Source organism: Arachis hypogaea, chromosome 9, assembly GCF_003086295.3.
Source record: "Arachis hypogaea cultivar Tifrunner chromosome 9, arahy.Tifrunner.gnm2.J5K5, whole genome shotgun sequence".
NCBI lineage: Eukaryota > Viridiplantae > Streptophyta > Magnoliopsida > Fabales > Fabaceae > Arachis > Arachis hypogaea.
Window position 1 is genome coordinate 10,010,159 of NC_092044.1, and position 23,829 is coordinate 10,033,987.

Consider the following 23,829-nt stretch of genomic DNA (forward strand, 5'->3'; position numbering starts at 1 on the left):
ACTCAAAGAAATTTTGGATTCACCCAAAGATATTTGGCTGATTTTTGGCTAATACCTTTTTGGTTCCCTAGCTTTGCTCATATTAAAATAGAGGTGAATGTAATTTTTTATTATATTTTTATTTTTTTAATTTTTTAATATTATATTACGTCAATATAAATAATTAATCGTCACGATTTATTTATTTATTATTTAATTTTTATTTTTTTATTTTTTTATTTTAATTAAATTATTTTAAAATTTTTATTTTTATTTCTCATGTGCTTTATTATTATAGTTTTTAATTTTTTATTTTCTTTCTCACTCTTCTCATAACATTTATTTTTTTAGATTATTCTATAATTTTTATATTCTCTTATTCTTTACTTTTATATAAAATATTATATATTTTTAATATTAATATTATTTTTTTATTGAGTATAAATATAATTTATTTTCTTTTATACTCGTTCTTTCTTATTGTTATATAGAATTACAATTTAGAGCTTTTTTTTATTTTCTTTCTCACTCTTATGTCATTTATTTTCTTGAGGTTACTCTATGTTTTTTATATTCTCTTACCCTTTACTTTATATAAAATACTATATGATTTCAATGTTAATATTATTTCACTTTAGTAAGTATAAATTGAGTAATAAAACATAATTTATCTTTTTTTCATGTTTACTCTTCCTTATATTTTCTATATAAATCAACATTTGTTTCATACTTTTTTTTATCTCCTCTTTTTAAGTAATAGCATGTTTTTTATTCTTTTTCCTCCATTCTTACTAATATTTTGTACAAATATTTGAAGAATATAGTTGATGACTACAACTCTTCTTTTTTTATAGTTTGTTAAACATATGTATTAGGTAATAAATTTCTAAAATACTAAATCTTTACAATTTTTTAGCTTTTTTATTTTTGGTCTAATTATATTTATTAGTTATATCATTCATATATAACTTGTTTTCTTTCAACAATTTATATTTTTTAAATATCATTTAGTTATAAACTTATAATATATTGAAAATATATGGTACTATCGCGAGTCATGAAAAATAAGATTAAAAAATTGAATATTAATTTCAATTATATATCATGTCTTTTATCATTGTTTTTTAATTTTTCTATTTTTAGTCTAATTGAATCCATTAATTATATCATCTATATATCATTTATTTTTCTTTTCAACTATTTATATTTTTTAATATTATTTAGTTGTAATCTTATTAAAAATATATAGTATTATCATGAATTATAAAAAATAAAATTAGAAAATATGTTAATTTAGATGATTGAAACATTATATTATCATTTAGTTATAAACTTATAATATGTTTAAAATTGTATTTAACTTAAATATAATCTAAGAAAATAAAAAATAAAAAAGACTACATAAAAGAACAAAAATAAAGACAATAATATAAATTCAAATAAATAAATTTAAATTGAATATTTTTATAATTTAATTTAAAGTTCAATTTATGTATAAATTTGTAATTATATAATATTAAATTTTAAATTAATTTATGCATTTTATACATTATATATCTCTTTTATTTCCACACAATGCGCGAATTTAAATCTAGTTATAATAATTTGAAATTCATGATTTCAATTCTGGTGGTTTTATTGTAGGTATGTTTGTTATAACAACTCTTTAACGGCTATATATCTTCTTTTTTTATTTTTTTAGGTTATGCTACGTGTACATTAAAATTAACTACTAAAGTTAATTATTTATATAAAATATACATTAGAATATAAATATATATTAAAAATAAATTAAATTATATATATATTTATAGACAAATATATTAGTGATTGATTTTAATAATGTACAAGTAACATTTTACTTCCATAATAGGCATTACCATTTGCACTATAACTTGTTTGTACAATCATTGAAATCATCTCTGCATAGAACAAAGTGCCAAGTTCGCACTTGTGCATATCCTTCGGCTATTTGAACAGTGTGTAACGATTCGATTTTTAGTACGTGATGGCTAATATTAGTTGTCAAGCGCTATTTTACTCAAACTTGCTTTAAGGGTTCTTGACCTATATATATATATATATAATAGAAAAATTTTAAGTATATCATTAATTTTTAATTGTTAAAAATTATGAAACATCGATATAACGATATAGTTAAAAACTTTCTTTTATATATATATATATATATATATATATATATATATATTACTTATTAAGATCGCGTGTTAGTCAACTATAACAAAATAGATATAAGATAGATAAATAATACATGAAACATATATATAAATATAAAAGAGTAGCATCGTAATATTATCTATTTGCCCGAAAACTCAACTTAATACATCATCATAATTCATATCGAAAATATTACTACTTATTTATACTTACACAAAATTATTTACAAATTTCGATACCTATATTACTGGGAACTTAACGAAAATCACGCCAGTTTTCATCTGCAGGAGGTGAAAATCTAATATTCCCAACAGAATAGTCAATAACGTATATATCACCTCGACAATTGAGATGCTTCAATGTATATGCATGCACCAGCACCATTGCTTTCTAATTTCTGTACTTTATAGGATGCCATTTTCCTTCACTATACGAAAAGCTGATGACGATTTTGAAGAGAAATTTAAAAGGTATTTGTTATCGTGTTTAAAAATTTAGTGCCTAATTGTAAAAAATGTTAAATAATTAATATTTAATTTAAAAATATAAAAGTAATAAATTTTAAATATTTAAAATTTATTATTAAAAATAAATTTTTAACAATAATTCAGCACCTAAACAATAAATACTATAGAATTGGCCAATTTGTTAGCAATAATAATAGACAAGCTTGACGCAGCACAAATAGCAAACCAGCATTCAGTTAGAGAATTAGTTACAATCAGAATCTTCCAGAAGAAGTTAGTTAGGCCTTAGTTAACCAAATCAAGTTACCCACCAACTGTGTATATATACAGAACTTGTAAAATATCTGAGGCTAAATCATTTTTCTCTGAAGAATCACTAATCACTTTTCTCTCTTTTCTGTTTCTTTTTCTCTCTGCGCTTCTTCTCTTCTCTGCTCCTTCTTCACTCTCTTTCCCTTTAAGCTGGATACCTTCACATAGTATCAGAGCTTGCTGATCCATGGAACACACACCTCAGTTCACCACCAGTGCTTCTGCAATTGCACCAAATCAAACCGCATTCGCTGCCTTCGCTGCAATCAAGCTCAACGAAAACAACCACAACGCATGGAAAAAGCAAGCCCTTGCATGCATCAAGGTCAACAAATTGCAGAGTCACCTCAATCCTTCGAAGATTCTAGCAAGATTCAGTTCAAAGTTAAATTGAGTTAATGGAATTGAAAATCAAGAATATGAAGAGTGGAAAATTCATGATCAATGGCTAGTTGCCTGGCTAATTGCATCCATGGAACCAAGCTTTGTAAACCGAGTGATCGAATGTGAGTATGCTTATCAGATCTGGTTCACATTAGAGGAGTACTTTGCTGCAAGAGTGAAGACAAGAATCAAGCAACTGAAAACGCAGCTGAGAATGCTCAAGAAGCATGGCTCAACAGTAACAGAATATATGGCAAAGATCAACCAGGTGGCAGATTCGCTGAAAGCACTGGGAGCTCCACTCTCAAGGGAAAATTACATTGAAGTAGCCTTGGCAGGACTTGGTGAAGAATACAATACATTTGTCACAGTTGCAACAGCAAGAATAGATCACACCACTGAAAGTGAACTTGAAACACAACTCTTAACTCAAGAAGAGTTAATTGAAAGATTCAAAAAGACAGAACTAGGAGCAATGCAAGTAAATGTAGCTCAAAGCAATGAAGAAATTCAAGAAAACTCTCAAAGAAGAAACTATAGCAACTACAACAACAGAGGCGACTTTCGAGGGTCCAGAGGTAGAGGACAGTACAGAGGAGGAGGCAGTCGTTCCTCCTGGTGGCAAGGAAGCAGACTGCAGTGCCAACTCTGTGGCAAGATTGGACACACAGTCATCCAGTGCTATCACCGCTTCGATCAAGATTTTATGAACCCTCATCTTCAACCTCTAAACACAACTCAGCCCCCATCCTTTGCCTTCCACAACAACAATTCCAACTCAAGAACCACTCAGAAGCAACAACAAACTCAAAATGCAGCACAACCGGCTTCCCAAAATCCGCAGGCTCTCCTCACTGTCCCCTCAGCAATGCCAGACACAGCATGGTACCCTGACTCAGGAGCCTCTCACCACTGCACCTATGATGCACGGAACCTAGCCACAGGAACCAGTTATGATGGCACAGAACAGGTCTTTGGAGGTAATGGTCAAGGTATGAAAATTAAGCATATTGGAAGTACATTTATGCATGCATCACTATCAAACAAACCCTTCCAATTACAAAATTTACTCCATGTCCCTGCCATATCTAAAAACCTAATAAGTGTAGCCAAATTTACATTAGGCAACTATGTCTACTTTGAATTCTGGCCTTACTTGTGCTATGTAAAATGCCAGATATCCAAGAAAGTCCTCCTCCAAGGACTGCTTAAGGATGGACTGTACAGGTTTGAGGGAGTTCAAATCATCCCAAAAACTCCCAGCCCCAATAATAATAGTATAACCAACTCAACCTGCTACCACACAATTACTAACCTTCATCCACCCTTATATCACACCCCATACACCAAACCAAATGAAACCACACACCTCCCTGCCACCTACTCTTCCACAGCACAGCCCCCTACTCCCATCCCTTACTCACCCTCACAGCTAACTTCAAAAATCACACTATCTCCTAATACTTCAGAAAATCAAAGCCTAGTTCTGACAGCAAATAGCAAACCACATAAAGCCTCTACCACCATCACCAGTAAAGCCACACACCCTGTGTTAGCAATAAGAACAAGCAAGCTTGACGCAGCACAAATAACAAACCTTAACTCAATCTCACAGCAGCCCTCAAAGACCTTAGCAGAAACCCAAACCGCATCCTTTACAACCTATGCACTATCCTAACCAATATCACAACAACCACACTCACACGACAAGCAATCAAGTCCTCACAACATACTCAGCCAACCAAAAGAGCAAGTGAAGTCTGCTAATGTTCTACTTTCTACCAATGTAATAACAAATATACCAAATAGAGATATGAACCTGTCTAGTGCAAATGCACTGCTAACCTGTAAAAAGATAAGTCCCACTGCTCCACTATGGCATAGAAAATTGGGTCACCCATCTGAAAAAATTGCCTCTATTGTAATGAAGCAATGCAATGTAATTGACAATGATTCAATAAATAAAATGAGTCTTGAACCATTATTGTGTCATGCTTGTTGTATCAGCAAAATACATCAATTACCTCACCCTGACTCACACACTACCTATGCACCTTTAGATATGATTTTCTCTGACCTCTGGGGACCTGCTCCTGTGTATAGTAGAAATGGTTGCAGGTATTACATATGCTTCATTGACGCCAGTACAAGATACTCCAGCATCTATCTGCTGCAAACAAAGGGACAAGCCTTTATTGCCTTTCAAAAGTACAAAGCAGCAATTGAACTCAAAACTGGGCTGAAAATAAAAGCACTGCAAACTGAAAATGGGAAGGAATACCTATCTGCAGCATTCACTCAATTTCTTGAAACCAATGGAATCCAACATAGACTCATCTGTCCCTACTCTCACCAGCAAAATGGTAAAGTAGAAAGAAAGCATAGACACATAACAGAAACCACCCTAACCCTCTTAGCCCAAGCAACCCTTCCATTAACCTTTTGGGGAGAAGCAGCCCTCTCAGCAACCTACCTAATCAATCTACTGCCAAATCCCAAACTAAACAATATCTCACCCTACGAAGCCCTAACTAACACCAAACCTGATTACTCCTTCCTCAAACCTTTTGGCTGCACCTGTTATCCCTTCCTCAGGCCATACAACCAAACCAAATTCAGTCATCGATCACAGAATTGCATCTTCATTGGCTATGCTGCAGATCATAAGGGATACACTTGCCTCTCTTCAAATGGAAAAGAGTTCACCTCTAGAGATGTCATTTTCAATGAATCTGAGTTCCTCTACAATGAGCTATTCCCTCCCGAAACCACTGCTGTCCCACCATCCCAAACCTCTCCTCCTCTCTACCTACCCTTACCTAATACCCCAACTATTATCCCCCCTAGAGTTCCTTCCCCACCCCAACCATCCCCACCCACCATAACTCCACAACTCACCCAATCCTCACTACCCAGCCCCTCCCCTCCACCCTTGCATACATTGAATGATACTTCCAATATAATTAATTCAGTACCTGATTCATTATCTACATTACCTGGCTTTGTAACTCATGATTGTGTTTCTGCTTTTGTTAACGACCCTGTCAGTGTTCCTTCGTTCACCACAGGTACCCTGCAGCCAGGCCGCCCTGAAGTTGTCCTGCCACTTCCTCAACCAGCGCCCATCAATCGTCATCCTATGCTAACTCGGAGCAAGACAGGAAACCTCAAGCCCAAAACCTATGCTGCAGTCCTCGCCACCCCTGCCTCCGATCTCACTGAATCTCTCCCTTCCTCTGTTCAACAAGCGCTGGCCAGCCACCACTGGAAACAAGCCATGCAGGAGGAGTTTGATGCTCTAATGCGCAACCAAACCTGGCAGCTGGTACCCAAACCCCCACCACACAGACCCCGTCATTGGCTCCAAATGGGTGTTTCGTGTCAAAAGGCACCCAGACGGCACCATTCAGAAGTATAAAGCTCGCCTTGTCGCGAAAGGATTTCACCAACGAGAAGCGGTCAACTATGACCAAGTCTTCAGCCCTGTCGTCCGCCCACCCACAGTTCGCATCATGCTCAGCCTCGCACTCTCCAAGGGATGGCCCATCCGGCAATTTGACTTCAATAATGCCTTCCTCAATGGGGATCTACATGAGACCGTTTTCATGTCTCAACCAGAAGGGTTCACCTCTCCCACTCACCCTCACCATGTCTGCAAACTCCAAAGGTCCCTCTATGGCCTCAAACGAGCCCCTCGAGCCTGGTTCATAAAGCTCAAGAACACCCTCAACCATTTGGCTTCATGAACACCAAATCTGATGCATCACTATTCACCAAGTTTTTCCCTTCCTCAGTCATCTACATTCTCATTTATGTGGATGATATCTTGGTCACCGGGGGCTCCCAAGCTGAAATTTCCACCCTAATCTCTGAGTTGAATGCTGTGTTTACCCTCAAAGATTTGGGGCATATGAACTATTTCTTGGGCATTGAAACTGTGAAACTCAATGACACTGACATACTCCTGTGCCAAACAAAGTACATTCAAGACCTATTAACCAGGGCGGGAATGCGCGGTGCCAAAGCAGCAACAACGCCTATGATATCAAGTGTCAGGCTGTCAGCACATGGCAAAGACGTTTACCACAACCCAACGCTTTACAGGTCTATAGTTGGGGGACTTCAATACGCTACAATAACCAGACCTGAAATTACCTATGCTGTGAACAAAGTCTCTCAATTCATGCAAACTCCTCTGGAAAGCCACTGGAAAGCAGTCAAACGGATCCTACGATACCTTGCTGGGACATCAAATTGGGGGCTGAGATTCCAAAGAATGAGTGAATGCAGAATCTATGGCTTCAGTGACTCCGATTGGGGCAGTGATATTGATGACAGGAAATCAACCAGTGGGTTCTACGTATTTCTCGAACCAAACCTAGTCTCATGGTCAAGCAGAAAACAAAATGCAGTCTCTAGGAGCTCCACAGGCAGAATATCGAGGGCTAGCTGCTTGCTTAACTGAAATTCTCTGGATCCAAAATTTAATGAGTGAAATGAGAATCCCATGCTCCATCACACCCAACCTCTACTGTGACAGCCAAAGTGCAGTTTTAATGGCTGTAAACCCAATTCTTCATAGCAAAAGCAAACACTTTGAGCTTGACCTCTACTTTGTAAGAGACTATGTTACTCAAAAGAAAGTTAGTGTCTTGCATATTCCCTCTCAAGACCAAATAGCAGACATATTCACGAAACCCATCTCCAGCCTTAACTTCCACAAATTCAGATCCAAACTCAGAATCACAGAATGAATCCAAATCAACAGCTCCAACAAACACATTGCTGCCAAAGAAAACTCAGACAGACAAAACAGTAGGGTTGATGTTAGCAATAATAACAAGCAAGCTTGACGCAGCACAAATAGTAAACCAGCATTTAGTTAGAGAATTAATTACAATCAGAATCTTCCAGAAGAAGTTAGTTAGGCCTTAGTTAACCAAATCAAGTTACCCACCAACTGTGTATATATACCTGCAGAACTTGTAAAATATCTGAGGCTAAATCATTTTTCTCTGAAGAATCACTAATCACTTTTATCTCTTTTCTGTTTCCTTTTCTCTCTGCACTTCTTCTCTTCTCTGCTCCTTCTTCACTCTCTTTCCCTTTAAGCTTGATACCTTCACACAATTTAAAATTATTATTACTCAAAACTTGGTAGGACTTTGAGCATGTATTTGATTGAATTTTTTTTACCCAAGTTACATTAATTTTTATGCATTATAATATGATATTATTATATTAAGTTAATCAGTTTTTTCCCATCTTTAGAAAGGAATCAAAACTCAAAAGCACCATCGTATTAAAAGAGAAAAGAATGTAACACGATTTACCTCGATTTTATTGTTTATTGATAGAAAATGGTCAATTTAGTTTGATGATATTTCTTATAAAATTGGATTATAAATATAAACATGAGACTACTTTATACTATATTCTTATATAAGTGATTGATTGATATATAAATATAAGGATATCGCTAGGAAGATAATGGACTAGTTGTACAATGTGTACAATGGGTTGAGTTACAAAATGAACATCTTCTATACTATTTAGAATAATTATCCGAGTACTAGGGATAATAAATATATTTCCTTAAATACTCTCTAAAAGCTTCAGCTGATGAGAAAAAGTAACACTAATAGTTATATCTCTAATACTTCTTAAACCTCCATTGTACAAATATTCCATTAACTCCTCGTACTTTACCTAAATATAATTATTTAAATCTAATCATCCTCAGTAATTATTTTGGCTTTATAGGCACGTACCTAATTAGCTTTAATCTTATTATCGTTTTACAATCATATTTAAAAAAGACAATAAAAAATAGTTAAAACAGTTTAAATTTATTTTATTTAATATTTATTAATTATTGGTATAATTAATAGATGATAAATAAAATAAATTTAAACTTTTTTCTTTTATCTCTATCATTATTTAACAATACATTATCAGAAAATACAAAAACTCACTTTGACTCTTTATTGCCAAAACAATTGGTAGAAGTAAAATCTTTGATATTAAATGCTAATCTCCTTAAATTGATTTAAACAGGTAAATAATATAATTTTTTTGAATAATATTAAGGTAAAAAGTGAAGTTTTGATGGATAGTAAAAATTATTTTTATTTGTGAAAATAATTTGTCAAATTTTTTTTGTCAAAATATCGCTTTTTGTCCCTAATATTTGAGATAAATTTTAAAGTTATTCTAATTAATATTTTAAAATTATTTTAACACTGTCCTACGATTAATGATCGATTTATTAGTAAAATTGATGATAGGATAACATTAAGAATTTGAGAAGATTTTAAAAATTTATTAATTTAAATAACTTTTTAGAAGAATTACCAAAATGAAATAAAATGATGATTAATTTTAACGGAATAAATTATATTATAAATTTAAATTTTTTACTCGTACTTGTAGAATAGTTGGTAGAAAAATTTTAGAGAAAACAAAAATAAAACATGGTACATATACACTAAAATGTAACTTATACATTTTTATCTTTAATATATCAAATTTTTTTTAACGTTTAATTTAATTAAACTGCATTTTTAACTTTAAAATAAATATTAATTTTATTCTTCGATAAAATTATTTTTTTATGATAAATAATTATTTAATTATTTAATTTTATTTTTAATAAAAATAAATTTATTTAAAATAAAAATAATATGATTAAGAGTAAAATTAAAAAATATATATATTTAGAATGAAAGTAATGTCATTAAAAATAATTTATTTAGATATGATTAAAAAAATTGAACAATTATTTACTGTAAAAATTGATATTATTGAAAGATAAAATTAAAATTAATTTTAAAGATAAAAATAAAGTTTAATAAATTAAACATTGAAGAAGTTTGGTACACTAGAGACAAAAATATATCATTTATATTTTATTATATATGTATCATACTTGTTTTTTTTTCTAGAAGTTTATACATTAGTCATTTTATATATATTTTATGAAGAATAAAAATTTTTAAGAGTAAAATTTTAAAAAATAAATTTATTAATAATAATAGTAATGTAATCAAAAATAATTTATTTAGACGTGATTAAAAGTAATTAAATAATTATTTAGGTAAAAAATGATATTATGGTAAGATAAAATTAAAATTGATTTTAAAGTTAAAAATAAATATTTAAATTAAACACTAAAGAAGTTTAGTATATTAGAAACAAAAATATATCATTTATACTTTATTGTATATATATTATTTTTTTTAAGTTTATCTACTAATAATTTTACAAATATTTTATCATGAGTAAAAATTTTGAATTTATAGTGTAATTCATTTCATTAAAATTCCCTTTCATTTTACTTGATTTGATAATTATTCTAAAAATAATGTATCATTTTTGTTCTGTTTAAATTTCTAATATTTTTAAATTGCCTAAGCGTTAATCTACTATCAATTCTGTTAACATATCATGGCAAAATAATTTTCATCGAGTCCCAGCTTGCCGTAGCTATTGAATGTTTGCATTCCTTCTTACTATGACCAAGGATTCCACAGTTTAGACAATAACTATCCTGAATCCTTTCATATTTAAAATAAACCGAAAGAGTTTGATGATTTTCAATAGGTAAAGGTTTAGTGATGTTCAACGTTACCTTCACCCTCAAAAAAGTTTTCTGTAGTATGTTATTCAATCGTGGATTCTCTGTTTTTATCACGACTCCTATTTTCTTACCGATAGTCAAAGTTGTTTTTCTTGTTATATAATTAAGTGGAAGTTCATGTATTTGTACCCATAATTCCATATATTTGTAGTCCATATTGTACACTAATTATCTTCGTTCCATATCTGCAGGTTAACAAGATTTCTTCTAATGCTCCAAGGTCTTCCCTTACGTATCTAGATACCCTTCTTAATATCCCTGAAGCTGAGAAGCACTTTGTTTCAGTTCGAGATTGCTACTCCTTCTAAATTCTCCGAGATTCCTAAAAGTGCCACTTTGCAAGTGTTGAAACTAACCTCTTTGTTCGAGAGAATCTTTTTCATCATATTCAAATTTTCTTCAATAAAGCTCTCGTCATCCTCTGAATTGATATAGACAGCTTCGCCTGTAGTTCTGAAGACACTCCTTATAAGAAAAGAGTTCTCCTTACAGAGATAAGGCGGTTCCTCTCCATCTTACACCTTCTTTATCAACCACATTAGTTGTTCCCACACTGTTATGGACTACTCCAAAATGTTGGGCCTCTTAAAGCCCTTTTTTTTACCAAAATGTGAGCCTTGTGTATAACAATTGCCCAATCCCATCAACCCCTCACTTCTTTCATCAAACCCAACAATCTCTTACCTTTTCAATTCTTCAATAGCGGTGTTCAAAATTGATCCGGACCGAACTAAACCAACAAACCGAATCGAAATAACCGAAAACTGAACAAACCGATAACTGAAAAATCGAAAAAAAAACAAGTTTTGCTGTTTTTTACGGTTCGGTTCAGTTTTTGGTTTTGACCATGAAAACCCTAACCGAACTGAACCAACTCGGTTCGGCAAAAAACCCTAAAAATTACTAACCCCAAACCCCCACCTCCACCACCCAAACGAATGAAACGAGTGCTGCTATAGTGCTGTGCGAGTGCGTGTCTAGCGTCCCTAACCCCCCATATCTCCAATCGAAACCTAGCTCAGTACTCAATAGCTCTCTCTTCTCCAAATCTCTCCATCTGCGCACCTACCACCCAGCCACGGAGCCAGCCACCCACGTCATTGAGTCTCCACACCTGTGACACCCACGTTTCTCCCAAGTCCCACCACTGCGAAGCCTTCGTCGAATCCCAACACTGAAGCCTTCCTCTTCGCGGACAGAGCAGAGATCCTCCCAAGTCCCACCACCGCGAAGCCTTCCTCTTCAACCCAGCACGCCACCCACTGACCCAGCAGGCTAGCAACATGCCATCACCCACTGACTCAACAGGGCAGTACAGCACCACGCTAGTGAGACGCCACCAACTAGCAACATTTCTGGGTTCTGCCCACGATCATCAGTTCAACCCAGCACCTTCCAGTCTCCCACCCAGCCTTCCTCCCAAGTCAATATGGAACCCGAGCCACCAATTCAGGTAATGTTTACCATCTGCTATTTACTGATGCATTGTTGGGTAACTTGCTGTTTTCTGTTTATTGTTTGCTATTTACCCGAGTCAATATTGAGTGTTTGTTAGGTAAAGTTGGTAACTTGGATTAGGGTTTGATTTTGTTAATTATGAAATAGTTAGGGTTTGATTTTGTTAATTATAATTTCTGTGATTCTGAGTTGCTGGATTTGTTTATGGTTTTGTTATTTTCTTGTTAATAACTCTATTTTGTGCTTCTGAGTTGCTGGGTTCAAATTTGCTTGTTTTGCTTAGTTCAAATTCTATGATTCTCTGATTCTGTGATTATATGATTCTGAATTGATTTTTGGTTTTCTTCACTTATTTGCTTGTTTTGAAATTTTGTTAATAATACTGATGAGTTACTATGCTTGTTTACTAATTTTGTTAATTTGAGTTGTTTATTTTGAGTTGATTTTGTGATTTAATTTATTAATAATTCTAATTCTGTGATTCTGAGCTGTTGGGTTTAATTTATTTTTGCTTGTTTTGAGTTGATTTTGTGATTTATTTGTATTCAATTTCTACTCAATCTATTTGTTCATTGTTGCTGATTGTTGTTCATTATTCATTGTTCATTGTTGTTGAATGCTAGTAATTTTATTTTGTTGTATTTCTGCTTCTGTTTTTTTAATTATTTATTCATTGTTGTTGATTCCTAGTATTTGTTGTTCATTATTTGGTATTGGTCTTTGGCAGGATATAAGAAGAGAACTTGAAATCAATATAATTGATGAACAGAAGGTGCAATTGTCTAAGGTAATTGGTCTTTTTATACATGTTTTCGGTTGCGGCTTTTAATTTCAAGAGAACTAGGTGGGCACAATGTATTTATGTATTGCCTGCATTTTTTGTGTGAAAAAGTGTATTTCAATTGCAAGTTATAAAGTTCTTTGTACTATGAAAGATGTCTTTAATATTCTAAATATACTGATATAATGGTATTAAAAGTAGAAAGGAAGAATTTTATTGTTTGTAATATACCTTTAGATGTGTTATTTTCTTACATAATGCAATGACACTTCTGGTAGTTTTGTGTTATTTTGTGTCATTTAATAGAGTTAGTTCATTTGTTTTATTACATTTAGAAATTCTTTGACATGTTTGTGAAATTGTTATTTTGAGTTTCATTTATTTTAATTTCTTTTGTCATTGAATTTTATTGAATCAAGACTTTTGTTAGTTATTGCATATATATGTTATATAATTTTAATGTTATAATTTTGTGAAATAGTATGGCAGACTTTTCTATGAATTGATTGAAAAAATCGAACAAATCAAACTAAACCAAATCGATTTTAATTGATTTAGTTTTATTTGAATGATCTTAATAAAAAAATCGAACCAAATCGAACCACAGTTTAATTTAACTATTAGATCGGATGACTTTTTTTTAAAAAATCGAACCAAATTGTACCGCAAACACCTCTGCTCAATGGTACAAGACATTCTAATCCTATAGATACTAGTCTTGAAAACAAACAGCTCCACGTAATCCTTCTTCATTTTAACTACAAACGTTGTAAACAGCTATGTAAGATGCTTTGTTAAGTATTTATTGCCAAAGTTAACGATGGGAGTGGGACTATATTAATATCATTTTAAATTATTTAAAATTAAAATAAAATAATTAAAACGCTAAGGATTAATTAAGATTTTAGTAAAATGTTAGGACCAATTTAATATTTGACCAAATATTAAAAACTTATATGGTATTTTATCCTAATAATAATAATAATAATAATTAATTAATAAATAAATAAATAAATAAATAAAATAACAATGAAGCTGTGTACTTTATGTTAAAATCCTCTAAGTTAGGTTTAATTTCCACATTTGAAATCATTTAGTTTCAATTTTTTTTAAATTTTAATTCTCTTGTCAAAATTAATATTTTTTGAAATATTATATTTTTCTATTATTAGTTTCTTTTAGGAAGCGAAAGTGAAGGTGACCAAATAATAAAAAAATAGAAGATAAAAAATATTTTGATTAGAAGATAAAAATAGATTAAAATAAAATATTTGTAACAAAAATAAAACGTTTCTAATTGTTTTTGTTATATATATAGTTTTGGGTCTAATTTCAGAAATGAGATTTTTTTAAGTTCTTATGGATATTTGTATACGAAGAAGAATATTATAAAATAACAAATTATGCACCAAAATCCTTCTAATCTTATTGATATTATATGATACGCAGACTTCTTTAAAACTAAGTTCAAAGAAAATCTACAAGTTGCCTCAATGCATGAGATATAATCTGTACTATGGTAATTAAGTAATCCAATAAATGTAAACCTTAGTAAATATTAAAATATATTTAGGATATTATAATTTAATATAATATTTAAGTATATCTTTAATTGATTTTATGTCTGTTTAATTTGATATTATCTTAATTTTATCATTATAATTAAATTATATTTTTCATCTATAATACTTAAATATACATTTTTTTATTATACATTCTTATCACAAGAATAACATTTGAATATTAATATTCTTGAATAGTCACCCAAAAAAATTATATTCTTGAATTATTATCATAAATTTTAAGATTAAAATGAAAAGAAAATTGTTTTTATTGATTTTTATAGAAATTTTTTAATAAAATACGTTCTTATTTATATATAATTAAAGAGAAAAAAATCTGAACATTTATTCTAAATTTCTAATTACTATTTTTTGAAAACTGCCCTTTTGTTTAAAGAAATAAAATCTGAACATTTATTTTAATTATTATTTTTTTAAAACTGCCATTTTTTTAAAAGAAAATAAATAAAATTTGTGCAGTGCATGAGATAAAACTTAAAAGTGTCATTAATTATATATATATATAAATACTATTTGAACATTAATATCAACTACTAATATTATTCATCAATATATTTATATATAAATTATATGTATAATTTAATTATTTTTAATATATATTTATATTACAATATGTATAAAATACTGATAGTTAATTTTGATTATTAATTTTAATATACACGTAATATATAATAGATATATATCTTAAAATATTTTACAATTGTATTTAATATTCACACAATTAATGAATTAAAAGGACATAGAAAATTATTTTATAAGAAGAGTGTGTCAAAATTGTATATATAAAAGCTAAGTAGACACACATTTTTGTCAACAATTCAAACAATGGTGAAGCTCAATTTTGTTGTGCGTAGTGTGGTGATCACTCTAGCATTCACGCTTTCTCTTTGTGATGCTAACGACGACGATGGTAATCCAAAATTTCATATTGTTTATTTGGGCTCATTACCTGAAACAAAAGCTTCTTATTCTCCCACCTCTCACCATCTTAATATGCTGCAACAAGTTCTTGATGGTAGCAACCCAACAAAATCCTTAGTCCGTAGCTACAAGAGGAGCTTTAACGGTTTTGCTGCCATGCTCACGAATCAGCAAGCGGCAAAGTTAACCGAAATGGAAGGTGTTGTTTCAGTTTTCCCAAGCAAGACTCTCCAAACCCAAACCACAAGATCTTGGGATTTCTTGGGACTTCCAAAGGCTCCAAAAATGCATCAAACAGTAGAAACTAATCTCGTTGTTGGATTCCTCGACACCGGAGTTTGGCCGGAATCGAAAAGCTTCAGCGACAAAGGTATCAAAGGGCCTGTTCCGAAACATTGGAAGGGTACATGTGCAGGAGGCTTGAACTTCACATGCAACAAGAAGTTAATCGGAGCAAGATTCTACGTAGAGAACTCTGCCAGAGACAACAATGGCCATGGAAGCCACACAGCATCAACAGCAGCCGGAAAAACCGTTGACAATGGCGGCTTTTATGGAATTGCAGGAGGCACAGCGAGAGGAGCAGTTCCTTCTTCAAGAATCGCTGCTTACAAAGTATGCAGCGATTCAGGCTGTGAAGACCACGACATCTTAGCTGCCTTTGATGACGCAATTGCTGACGGAGTTGACGTCATCTCCCTTTCAATTTCTGGGACCACTGCCCGACCCCTTGACACAGATTCAGTTGCCATCGGTTCATTTCATGCAATGGCCAAGGGAGTACTTGTAGTCCAATCCGCTGGAAATTATGGTCCTTTCCCTGGCACCGTAGCAAGCGTTGCGCCATGGTTGATAACCGTCGCAGCAAACACTATAGATCGGAAAATCATTGACAAGGTCGTTCTTGGAAATGGAAAAGTGTTGACCGGGATCCCGGTTATTAATCCTTTCGAGTCAAAGAGAAGAACAATTCCTATAGCTTTGAGCAACGGTAATACAAGGGGCTGTTTTAAAAAATCCGATGATCAATGTGCATGCTTGGATGAAAAATCGGTGAAAGGAAAGATAATATTGTGTGACTATTTTCTACAAGAAGATATACTCTTTTCTGGTGCAGCTGGTGCAATTGGAAAAGCATCTGATCTTGATAACGTGGCTGATAACACTCTAATGCCTTCAGTGACATTGCTGCCAAAAGATTATGCCATTGTTAAATCCTATAAAAACTCAACAAAACACCCAAGTGCTAAGATCCTCAAGAGTGAGAGCGCTCAAGATCATAATGCTCCTAAAGTGGTAGCATTTTCTGGCCGTGGACCAAACCCTACAATTTCAGAGATCTTGAAACCTGATATAAGTGCTCCAGGGGTTGATATCTTGGCTGCTTATTCGCCAATTGGTTCACCAACAGAAGATCCTAGTACGGATAATAGATCTGTGCATTACAATATTCTAAGTGGAACTTCAATGTCTTGTCCTCATGTTTCTGGAATAGCTGCATATGTCAAAAGTTTTCACCCTCATTGGTCACCTGCGGCAATTAAATCTGCTATTATGACGTCAGCAAAACCCATGGTTAGGAGTTCGGTGGAAGATGTGGGAGAATATGCATATGGATCTGGACAAGCCAATCCAATTCTGGCAATCAACCCTGGACTAGTTTATGACATTAACAAGGAGGATTATGTGCAAATGCTGTGTAACTTGGGGTATAATAATCGCACAATTAAAGTGATATCTGGAGAGTTGAATCCGTGCAAGGGAGCTGCACATCGATCATTGGTAAGAAATTTAAATTATCCAACTTTTGCAGCTCATGTTCGGCCCATGGTGCCTTTTAATGTCAGGTTTGGTAGAATTGTTACAAATGTTGGTTTAGCCAACTCAAGTTATAGCGTGACAATCACACCGAATCCACAAGTTAATATCACGGTGACACCAAGGGTTTTGTCCTTCAAAGCATTAAACGAGAAAAGATCATTTGTAGTGAAGGTTGTTGGTAAGATACCACATGAAACTGTGGTTATCTCATCCATAGTGTGGTTAGATGGGACCCATCATGTTCGAAGCCCAATTGTTATAGATGTCTCGGTACCATGAACTATTAATAAATGTTACATGGAATAAAATATGATCATTTATTAATTTCCATGTAATGTTATAATTTTGTGAACACAATGAATCGTATATTCTAAAATCAGTAATGTGATTAATTTTTAAATTTATTATTTAAAAGATAAAAATCTAATTGTTTGATGTTAATAACACTATTAAAAGCTCATCAAAATGCATGAATCTAAGCGGATAATGGTATAAAATTCTATGCATTAAAATAAAATTCATAAAATTTATGACTTTTTTAGATTCTATTAGATTGAAGACAATATAATTTAAGATTCGGTTTTATTAGATAAACAATGACTTTTTATAAATAATGTGAATAATTGGCTCTAAAATTGATCTAATAAAGTAAAAAAATATTCTATTTTCAAATTACTTTTTATACTTTAACATTAGGATAACCATTTATACATCTATTGAATTGAACATCCAGTCATTATTAACTATGCATAAGTAAATGAAATTAAAAAAATAACCATGTAATTAAAAATAATGACCATAATCATTTGAATATCTACTAAATTGAACATTCGATATATTCATTATTTACATTGTTTAACATTTTTATTTTCTACTTATGTTTTTTCTTTAAGATTCTATCGATCGGTATTCTCCACTATTTTCTTTTTCAAAAATATTTAATAATAAAAAACCAATAAAAAATAATTATAATTTTTTATTTAATATTTATTAATTATTACGACAATCAATAAATATTAAATAAAATAAATTTTGGCTATTTTTTTTTGTTTTTTAATATTACCAATAAAAAAAACTAGTTATGCCAAATGTGGTGAAAATCGGTTGATTTACATTGTCCAATTGGTCAAACCTAATCAAAACTAGTTGGTTTGCATGAACGGTAACTTCAGTTGAAGCCGTTCACTCCATGGAACTTGAGGCCATTGCCTTACCTCCAATCCTCCACATCGATATCTGGCATCACTTATCACCTAGCTAAGTCAGTCATTGTGCTTCTAAGTCTTAATTAATAATTAGAATAATGTTATATATGCCACTTTTATATGAAAATTTGTTTGGTAAAGAATAGAATTAGATAAAGAATAAATATTTTTATTAAATAAAAAAAACATGTGCATTGACATGGCAATTCTTTTTTTGGATTTATTTTAGTAAAAATATAATTTTTACTCTCGCTACAAGAAACATCGACAATATTATTCTTTTTATATATGTCATAAAAAATGTGTAAAAGAAGTATATAAAAGATATTTACATATCATTTTTCTAATAATTATATAAGCTCGATAAAATATTCAATTAAACTATAATTTATATATAATTACTTAATATATTATATTTATATTTATTTACTTAAATTTAAGTAATTGGTTGAACTAATCATTTAATATTCGGTAATTTTATCGGATCAATTACTTATTAATTTTGACTAATGATTATTAAAAATTTTTTTTTGAAATAAATTAAAAAAATATTTATTTTCAAAAACAAATAATTTTATCATTATTTTTTGAAACACATTTTTTTAGAGCTTGAAGCAAGTTTGTCCACAGTAACGACGAGCTTGTCTATTTTTATAAAATTTGTTCATTGCATCGGTGAATTTCGTCTATGCTGCGCCAGTAGTAAACTTTTTCCAATTTATAATATAAATTTGCATACACCGAATTTTCTTCATTCACATCTACATTTATTTTTTCTCTTTTATACTTTTCGTTATTATACTCTTTATAATGTCTGGAATATCATTATTATCAATTCATTATGATGGAAAAATTGTATTTGATAAAGATAAATTTAGTGTATTTAATTCTGCACAACCAATCTTTCTATACTTGCTGAATGAAGTGAGAGAGGTGGTGACATTGAAAAATTGTATAGTATATGCAATTGGTCAACATATGAACAAGGTGAGAAAAATTTATTACAGATATCCGATAGAAGTGGAGACACTTTAATTTTATAAAAGGTATTTTATTTTTTCTTATTTTCTTTTTTTTTGTCAAAATTTTTTTATATTATTTTTATATGTAAACATGTCTTTTAACAATTTTTCATTTGATCAAAGTATTGAATACATAATGACGAAGACATACAATTAAACAGGGGTTAACACAATTATTTTTCAAACATTCATCTGCTGGAATTATTTGTGTTTTTGGTTGATATGTGTCCAACGACTTCGTCGAAAGTGTGTGATGAGAATGAATCATCTGTAGCAGTCAGAACAAACATTAGAAGGCTGATGGTTGATTTGAACATGCCACCCGAGGAGATTCAAGAGGAGTCAAATCATGGGAATTATAATGATGGTGTATTGGAAGTAGATCATGAAAGTCATGATGATTCTATGGTTGAGACCCAACGATGGATCATTATCAAGCTCACCCTGTGTTCGACGATGAAGATATAGATGTCGAACTAATGGACATACTTGAGGAGGAAAATGAAGAGTTAAACAACTTTAAAGTGTCACAAGTTGCGCTAACTCAGCTTGCTATTTCTAAACTGTATGATCATTCTGTGCACTATTCCATGTTGAACCTTGACGCAATTAATGTAGATGGTCCTTTAGTCAGGGAGGACCCGAGGATGATCCAACACATGAGTTTGAGATTGGGCAACAGTTCGACAACAAAGAAGAAGCTGTGATGGCGGTAAAGATATATAGCATCAAGAGAGTTGTTGAGTATAAGATATTGGAGAGTGACCAGTTGAAGTATGATGTACATTGCACTCATGTTGGGTTGGGATGTCAATGGAACATACGCATTGCATATCGTCGAAAGCAGGAGAAATGGGAGGTTAGGAGATACAGTAGTACCCATTAATTCTTGCATGCAAACAACATTAGGTCAGGACTATGGAAGGTTAGATTTGAAGGTGGTAGCTGAACACATATTCTCTATGGTGAAGGTAGATCATACTATCAGCATAAGAGTTTTCCAAGGAGCAGAGCAGTTGAGAATCACTTTGGTTATAAGACATCTTACAGAAAAGTTTGGCTTGTAAAGCAGAGAGTGATTGCGAAGATATGTAATGATTGGGAAGCATCGTATAACGAGCTTCCTAGGTGGTTATTCGCAATGCAGATGTACCTATCCAATAAGATTGATTGCATTGCATTTAGCACATCACTTGTGGTTCATTATATTTTAACATGTCCTAACCAAGTTACTGATTTAGGTACATGGGTGGAACTTGCAACGTTGGCCTAGTGATAATGATAGTGCCATATTTCATCGTGTGTCTTAGACGTTCCCCCATGTGTAGAAGTTTTCAAGCATTGCAAGCCACTTATCTCGATTGATGGCTCTCATTTGTATGGCAAATACGAAAGGACTTGGCTATTGCCCAAGATAGTAATTCAAACATATTGCCCATTATATTTGCTGTGGTCGAGGAAAAGACAAAGGAGGTCTGGTCATTCTTTTTGTCCAACCTCCTCAAGGAACAAGTAACGCCTCAGCCAGGCCTTTTGGTCATCTTAGACAGATATGAATCCATTGATATTGCGTTAAATGCCAATGGCAGTTGGTGGAAACCTCTAAATGCTTATCAAGAATTTTGTACAAGATATATTGCGGCTAACTTTATGATACATTTTAAGAATAAGAATTTGAAAAAGGTCTTGGTTAACACAACATATTTGAAGTCACGTCAAGAATTTGGTCATTACTTCGATAGATTGAGGGGAGAGAATGTGACAATCACGAACTGGCTCAAAGAAATACCGCGTGAACAACGGGCACAGTATAGTGATGAAGGCCGCATGTTCGGGGACATGACTACGAATATTTCTGAGTGCATGAATGCTGTCATGAAGGCCATACGCAACCTATCGATAACTGCTCTTGTGAAGTCAACTTACTTCCGATTGGGTGAGCTTTTCGCAAGGAAGAGGACAGAAGCTCAAGCACAAGTTCAAGTGGGGGATGAATTCTCACAAACATTTGTGAAAACTATTGAGTTCAACTCCAAGCATGTGAACACGATGAATGTTTACCAATTTAATCGTTTGAGAACAATATTTACAGTAGAGGAGTTAACAGCAGTATGTACCAGGATCTAGGCAGCATACGATGGCTCACCATGTATGACTCACACTGGGATCAACTCCTAGATATAAGGGTCAGCATATGGAGTCCAATCGACCTAAAAATATTACAAATATGAGTCAAAATCCGTTTGACATAACAACGTATTTAACTTTATTATTAACATTTATCACATACCTAGTAGATGCTGATTCGTTTAGAACTCGCCTCCAATATCGAAGTCTGGTCTCCGCAATGTCATTGACGACATGTGACCCATCCACTACCTGTCATACATTGCAACATTATAATTCACACAATAATAAATAGTAGTTTACACTAACTTGCATGAAAACGAAAAATAAACTTTCTAAATGCACGTCGTACCTCTCCATTAACGAAAATCATCACTGAACAAAACCAGTGGGCTGACAACTCGAGATGCGATGATATGCCAATGATAGAAGCAACCCTCCGCATCCACCCAAATTTTGTTGCCTATAGTCCGTAGCATAATACATTTGGCGGTACAACCATGCAAGAACAACTGAATTTCAAGACAATCAGCCACAGCAATCCAGGTCCTCCAACAGAGATAACCACCTCATATGCACACGAGGGTCAGATGCATCTAGAAATAACATACCCTTAATAAGATCTGCATAATGAACCCATACCAAGGGAGTACTACAGTAGTCGCTCATCTGTCGCATCCTCAGCCAACTCTCCACAAACAACGTCTCTGAACCACGATAAGTTGACGGTCCACTTATTCTGACCATGTTTGTAGTTCGGACCTGGTACATGTCCTAGTAACTGCTGATACAGGTCCTACATAGAACGCCCGTCATAGTACTGCTTCCAACCACCAACGCAACCACTAGCTGGGTCCATCAACATTCAGACCAATCAGATATTCCACGTCCTATAGGGTAATTGTTATCTAATCACATGGTATGTGAAATGTATAAGACTCTGGCCACCATCTCTCTACCAACACAGATACTAAAGGCCAGTCATGGTCCCACTCAACCATGTATACCATATGGTCGAAACTAGCCCATTAGAAGTATTTTCTAATACACTCGTTAGGTCTCGTCAGTAAATTTCGATGCATCGACAACACCCTATTAGGCTAAAAAAAATTTAACATTTATGTCAAATACATGCTTATATATATATATATATATATTTAAACTTATTAAACACTCAAAAAGTAAACATTATACCAGTTGACTAGGTCTACCAGCAATGTGCTCTGCCTGGTCTAATCTATACAACATATCCTCGTAACATACTAATTCTTGGTTCATCAAAGTATCTAAAATCAAATAATTACAAAATCAATATCAATAATTTCTACACCTATAAAATTCAAAAAACACTGATTTAATACACTATTCTAAATAGTTAACAAAATAACTCTAAGTAATTGACTCTAAATAATTTTTATAATAATTTCTAAATCAGTAACTTTAAATAATTATTCCTATATTTTTTGAATAATTAATTCTAAATGATTATTTTTATATTTTTTAATAATTTATTTTAAATAATAAACTCTGAAATTTTAATTAATTAATTCTATATAATTATAAATTTAATACCATCTAATGTTAACTAATCTATCAAAAACTTTATTCTAAAATAATTATATAAAAAATAAATTAAAAACAAAGAAGTAACTTAGATAATTTACTTAAAATTTAATTTAAAGAGAGGAGATGAGAGGAGAGAATCTTGAGAGAAGATATTGAAAGTCAAAAAGAGATAAAAGAGTGAAACGGGGAGGGTTCAACGCAGTGAAAAGTGAAAAATGAGGGGATCATTTCGCGTTTTAGAGCTAACATGAAGTTTGTTGCGCCAGTGGACGAAATCTATAAAAACTATGAAGTTTGCCGATGCAGTAGGCAAAATTTATAAAAATAGGCAAGTTCGCTGTTGCAGTGGGCGAACTTATTTCAAACTCTAAAAAATATATATTTCA

At 32.3% G+C, this 23,829-nt stretch overlaps 3 protein-coding genes across 3 annotated transcripts; all 3 read left to right on the forward strand.

Annotated features, from left to right (window-relative positions):
* The first annotated feature begins 7,062 nt into the window (after positions 1–7,062).
* On the forward strand, positions 7,063–7,785 carry LOC112708840 (uncharacterized mitochondrial protein AtMg00810-like). Its single transcript, XM_025760768.1, has one exon. The coding sequence runs from the start codon at positions 7,063–7,065 to the stop codon at positions 7,783–7,785; it is 723 nt and encodes a 240-aa protein (XP_025616553.1).
* A 7,821-nt stretch (positions 7,786–15,606) lies between these two features.
* Positions 15,607–17,847, forward strand: LOC112708841 (subtilisin-like protease SBT4.3). Its single transcript, XM_025760770.3, has one exon. It carries the CDS (start codon positions 15,607–15,609, stop codon positions 17,800–17,802), a length of 2,196 nt encoding a protein of 731 aa, XP_025616555.1. The 3' UTR covers positions 17,803–17,847.
* Positions 17,848–20,172: 2,325 nt separating this feature from the next.
* On the forward strand, positions 20,173–21,877 carry LOC112708842 (uncharacterized). The gene is made up of 4 exons (XM_025760771.1): positions 20,173–20,315; positions 20,369–20,622; positions 20,722–20,948; positions 21,146–21,877. Exons 1-4 carry the CDS (start codon positions 20,173–20,175, stop codon positions 21,875–21,877), a joined length of 1,356 nt encoding a protein of 451 aa, XP_025616556.1.
* The last annotated feature ends 1,952 nt before the right edge of the window (positions 21,878–23,829 follow it).

What these genes read in the sequence shown, in the direction of transcription:
- LOC112708840 (XM_025760768.1), top strand. Translation starts at nt 7,063, where the DNA reads ATGAACACCAAATCTGATGCATCACTATTCACCAAGTTTTTCCCTTCC.
- LOC112708841 (XM_025760770.3), top strand. Translation starts at nt 15,607, where the DNA reads ATGGTGAAGCTCAATTTTGTTGTGCGTAGTGTGGTGATCACTCTAGCA.
- LOC112708842 (XM_025760771.1), top strand. Translation starts at nt 20,173, where the DNA reads ATGGATCATTATCAAGCTCACCCTGTGTTCGACGATGAAGATATAGAT. An exon ending in ATGGGAGGTTAGGAGATACA is followed by an intron (nt 20,623 to 20,721) that starts GTAGTACCCATT and finishes TCTATGGTGAAG; the next exon opens with GTAGATCATACTATCAGCAT. An exon ending in CATTTAGCACATCACTTGTG is followed by an intron (nt 20,949 to 21,145) that starts GTTCATTATATT and finishes CAAATACGAAAG; the next exon opens with GACTTGGCTATTGCCCAAGA.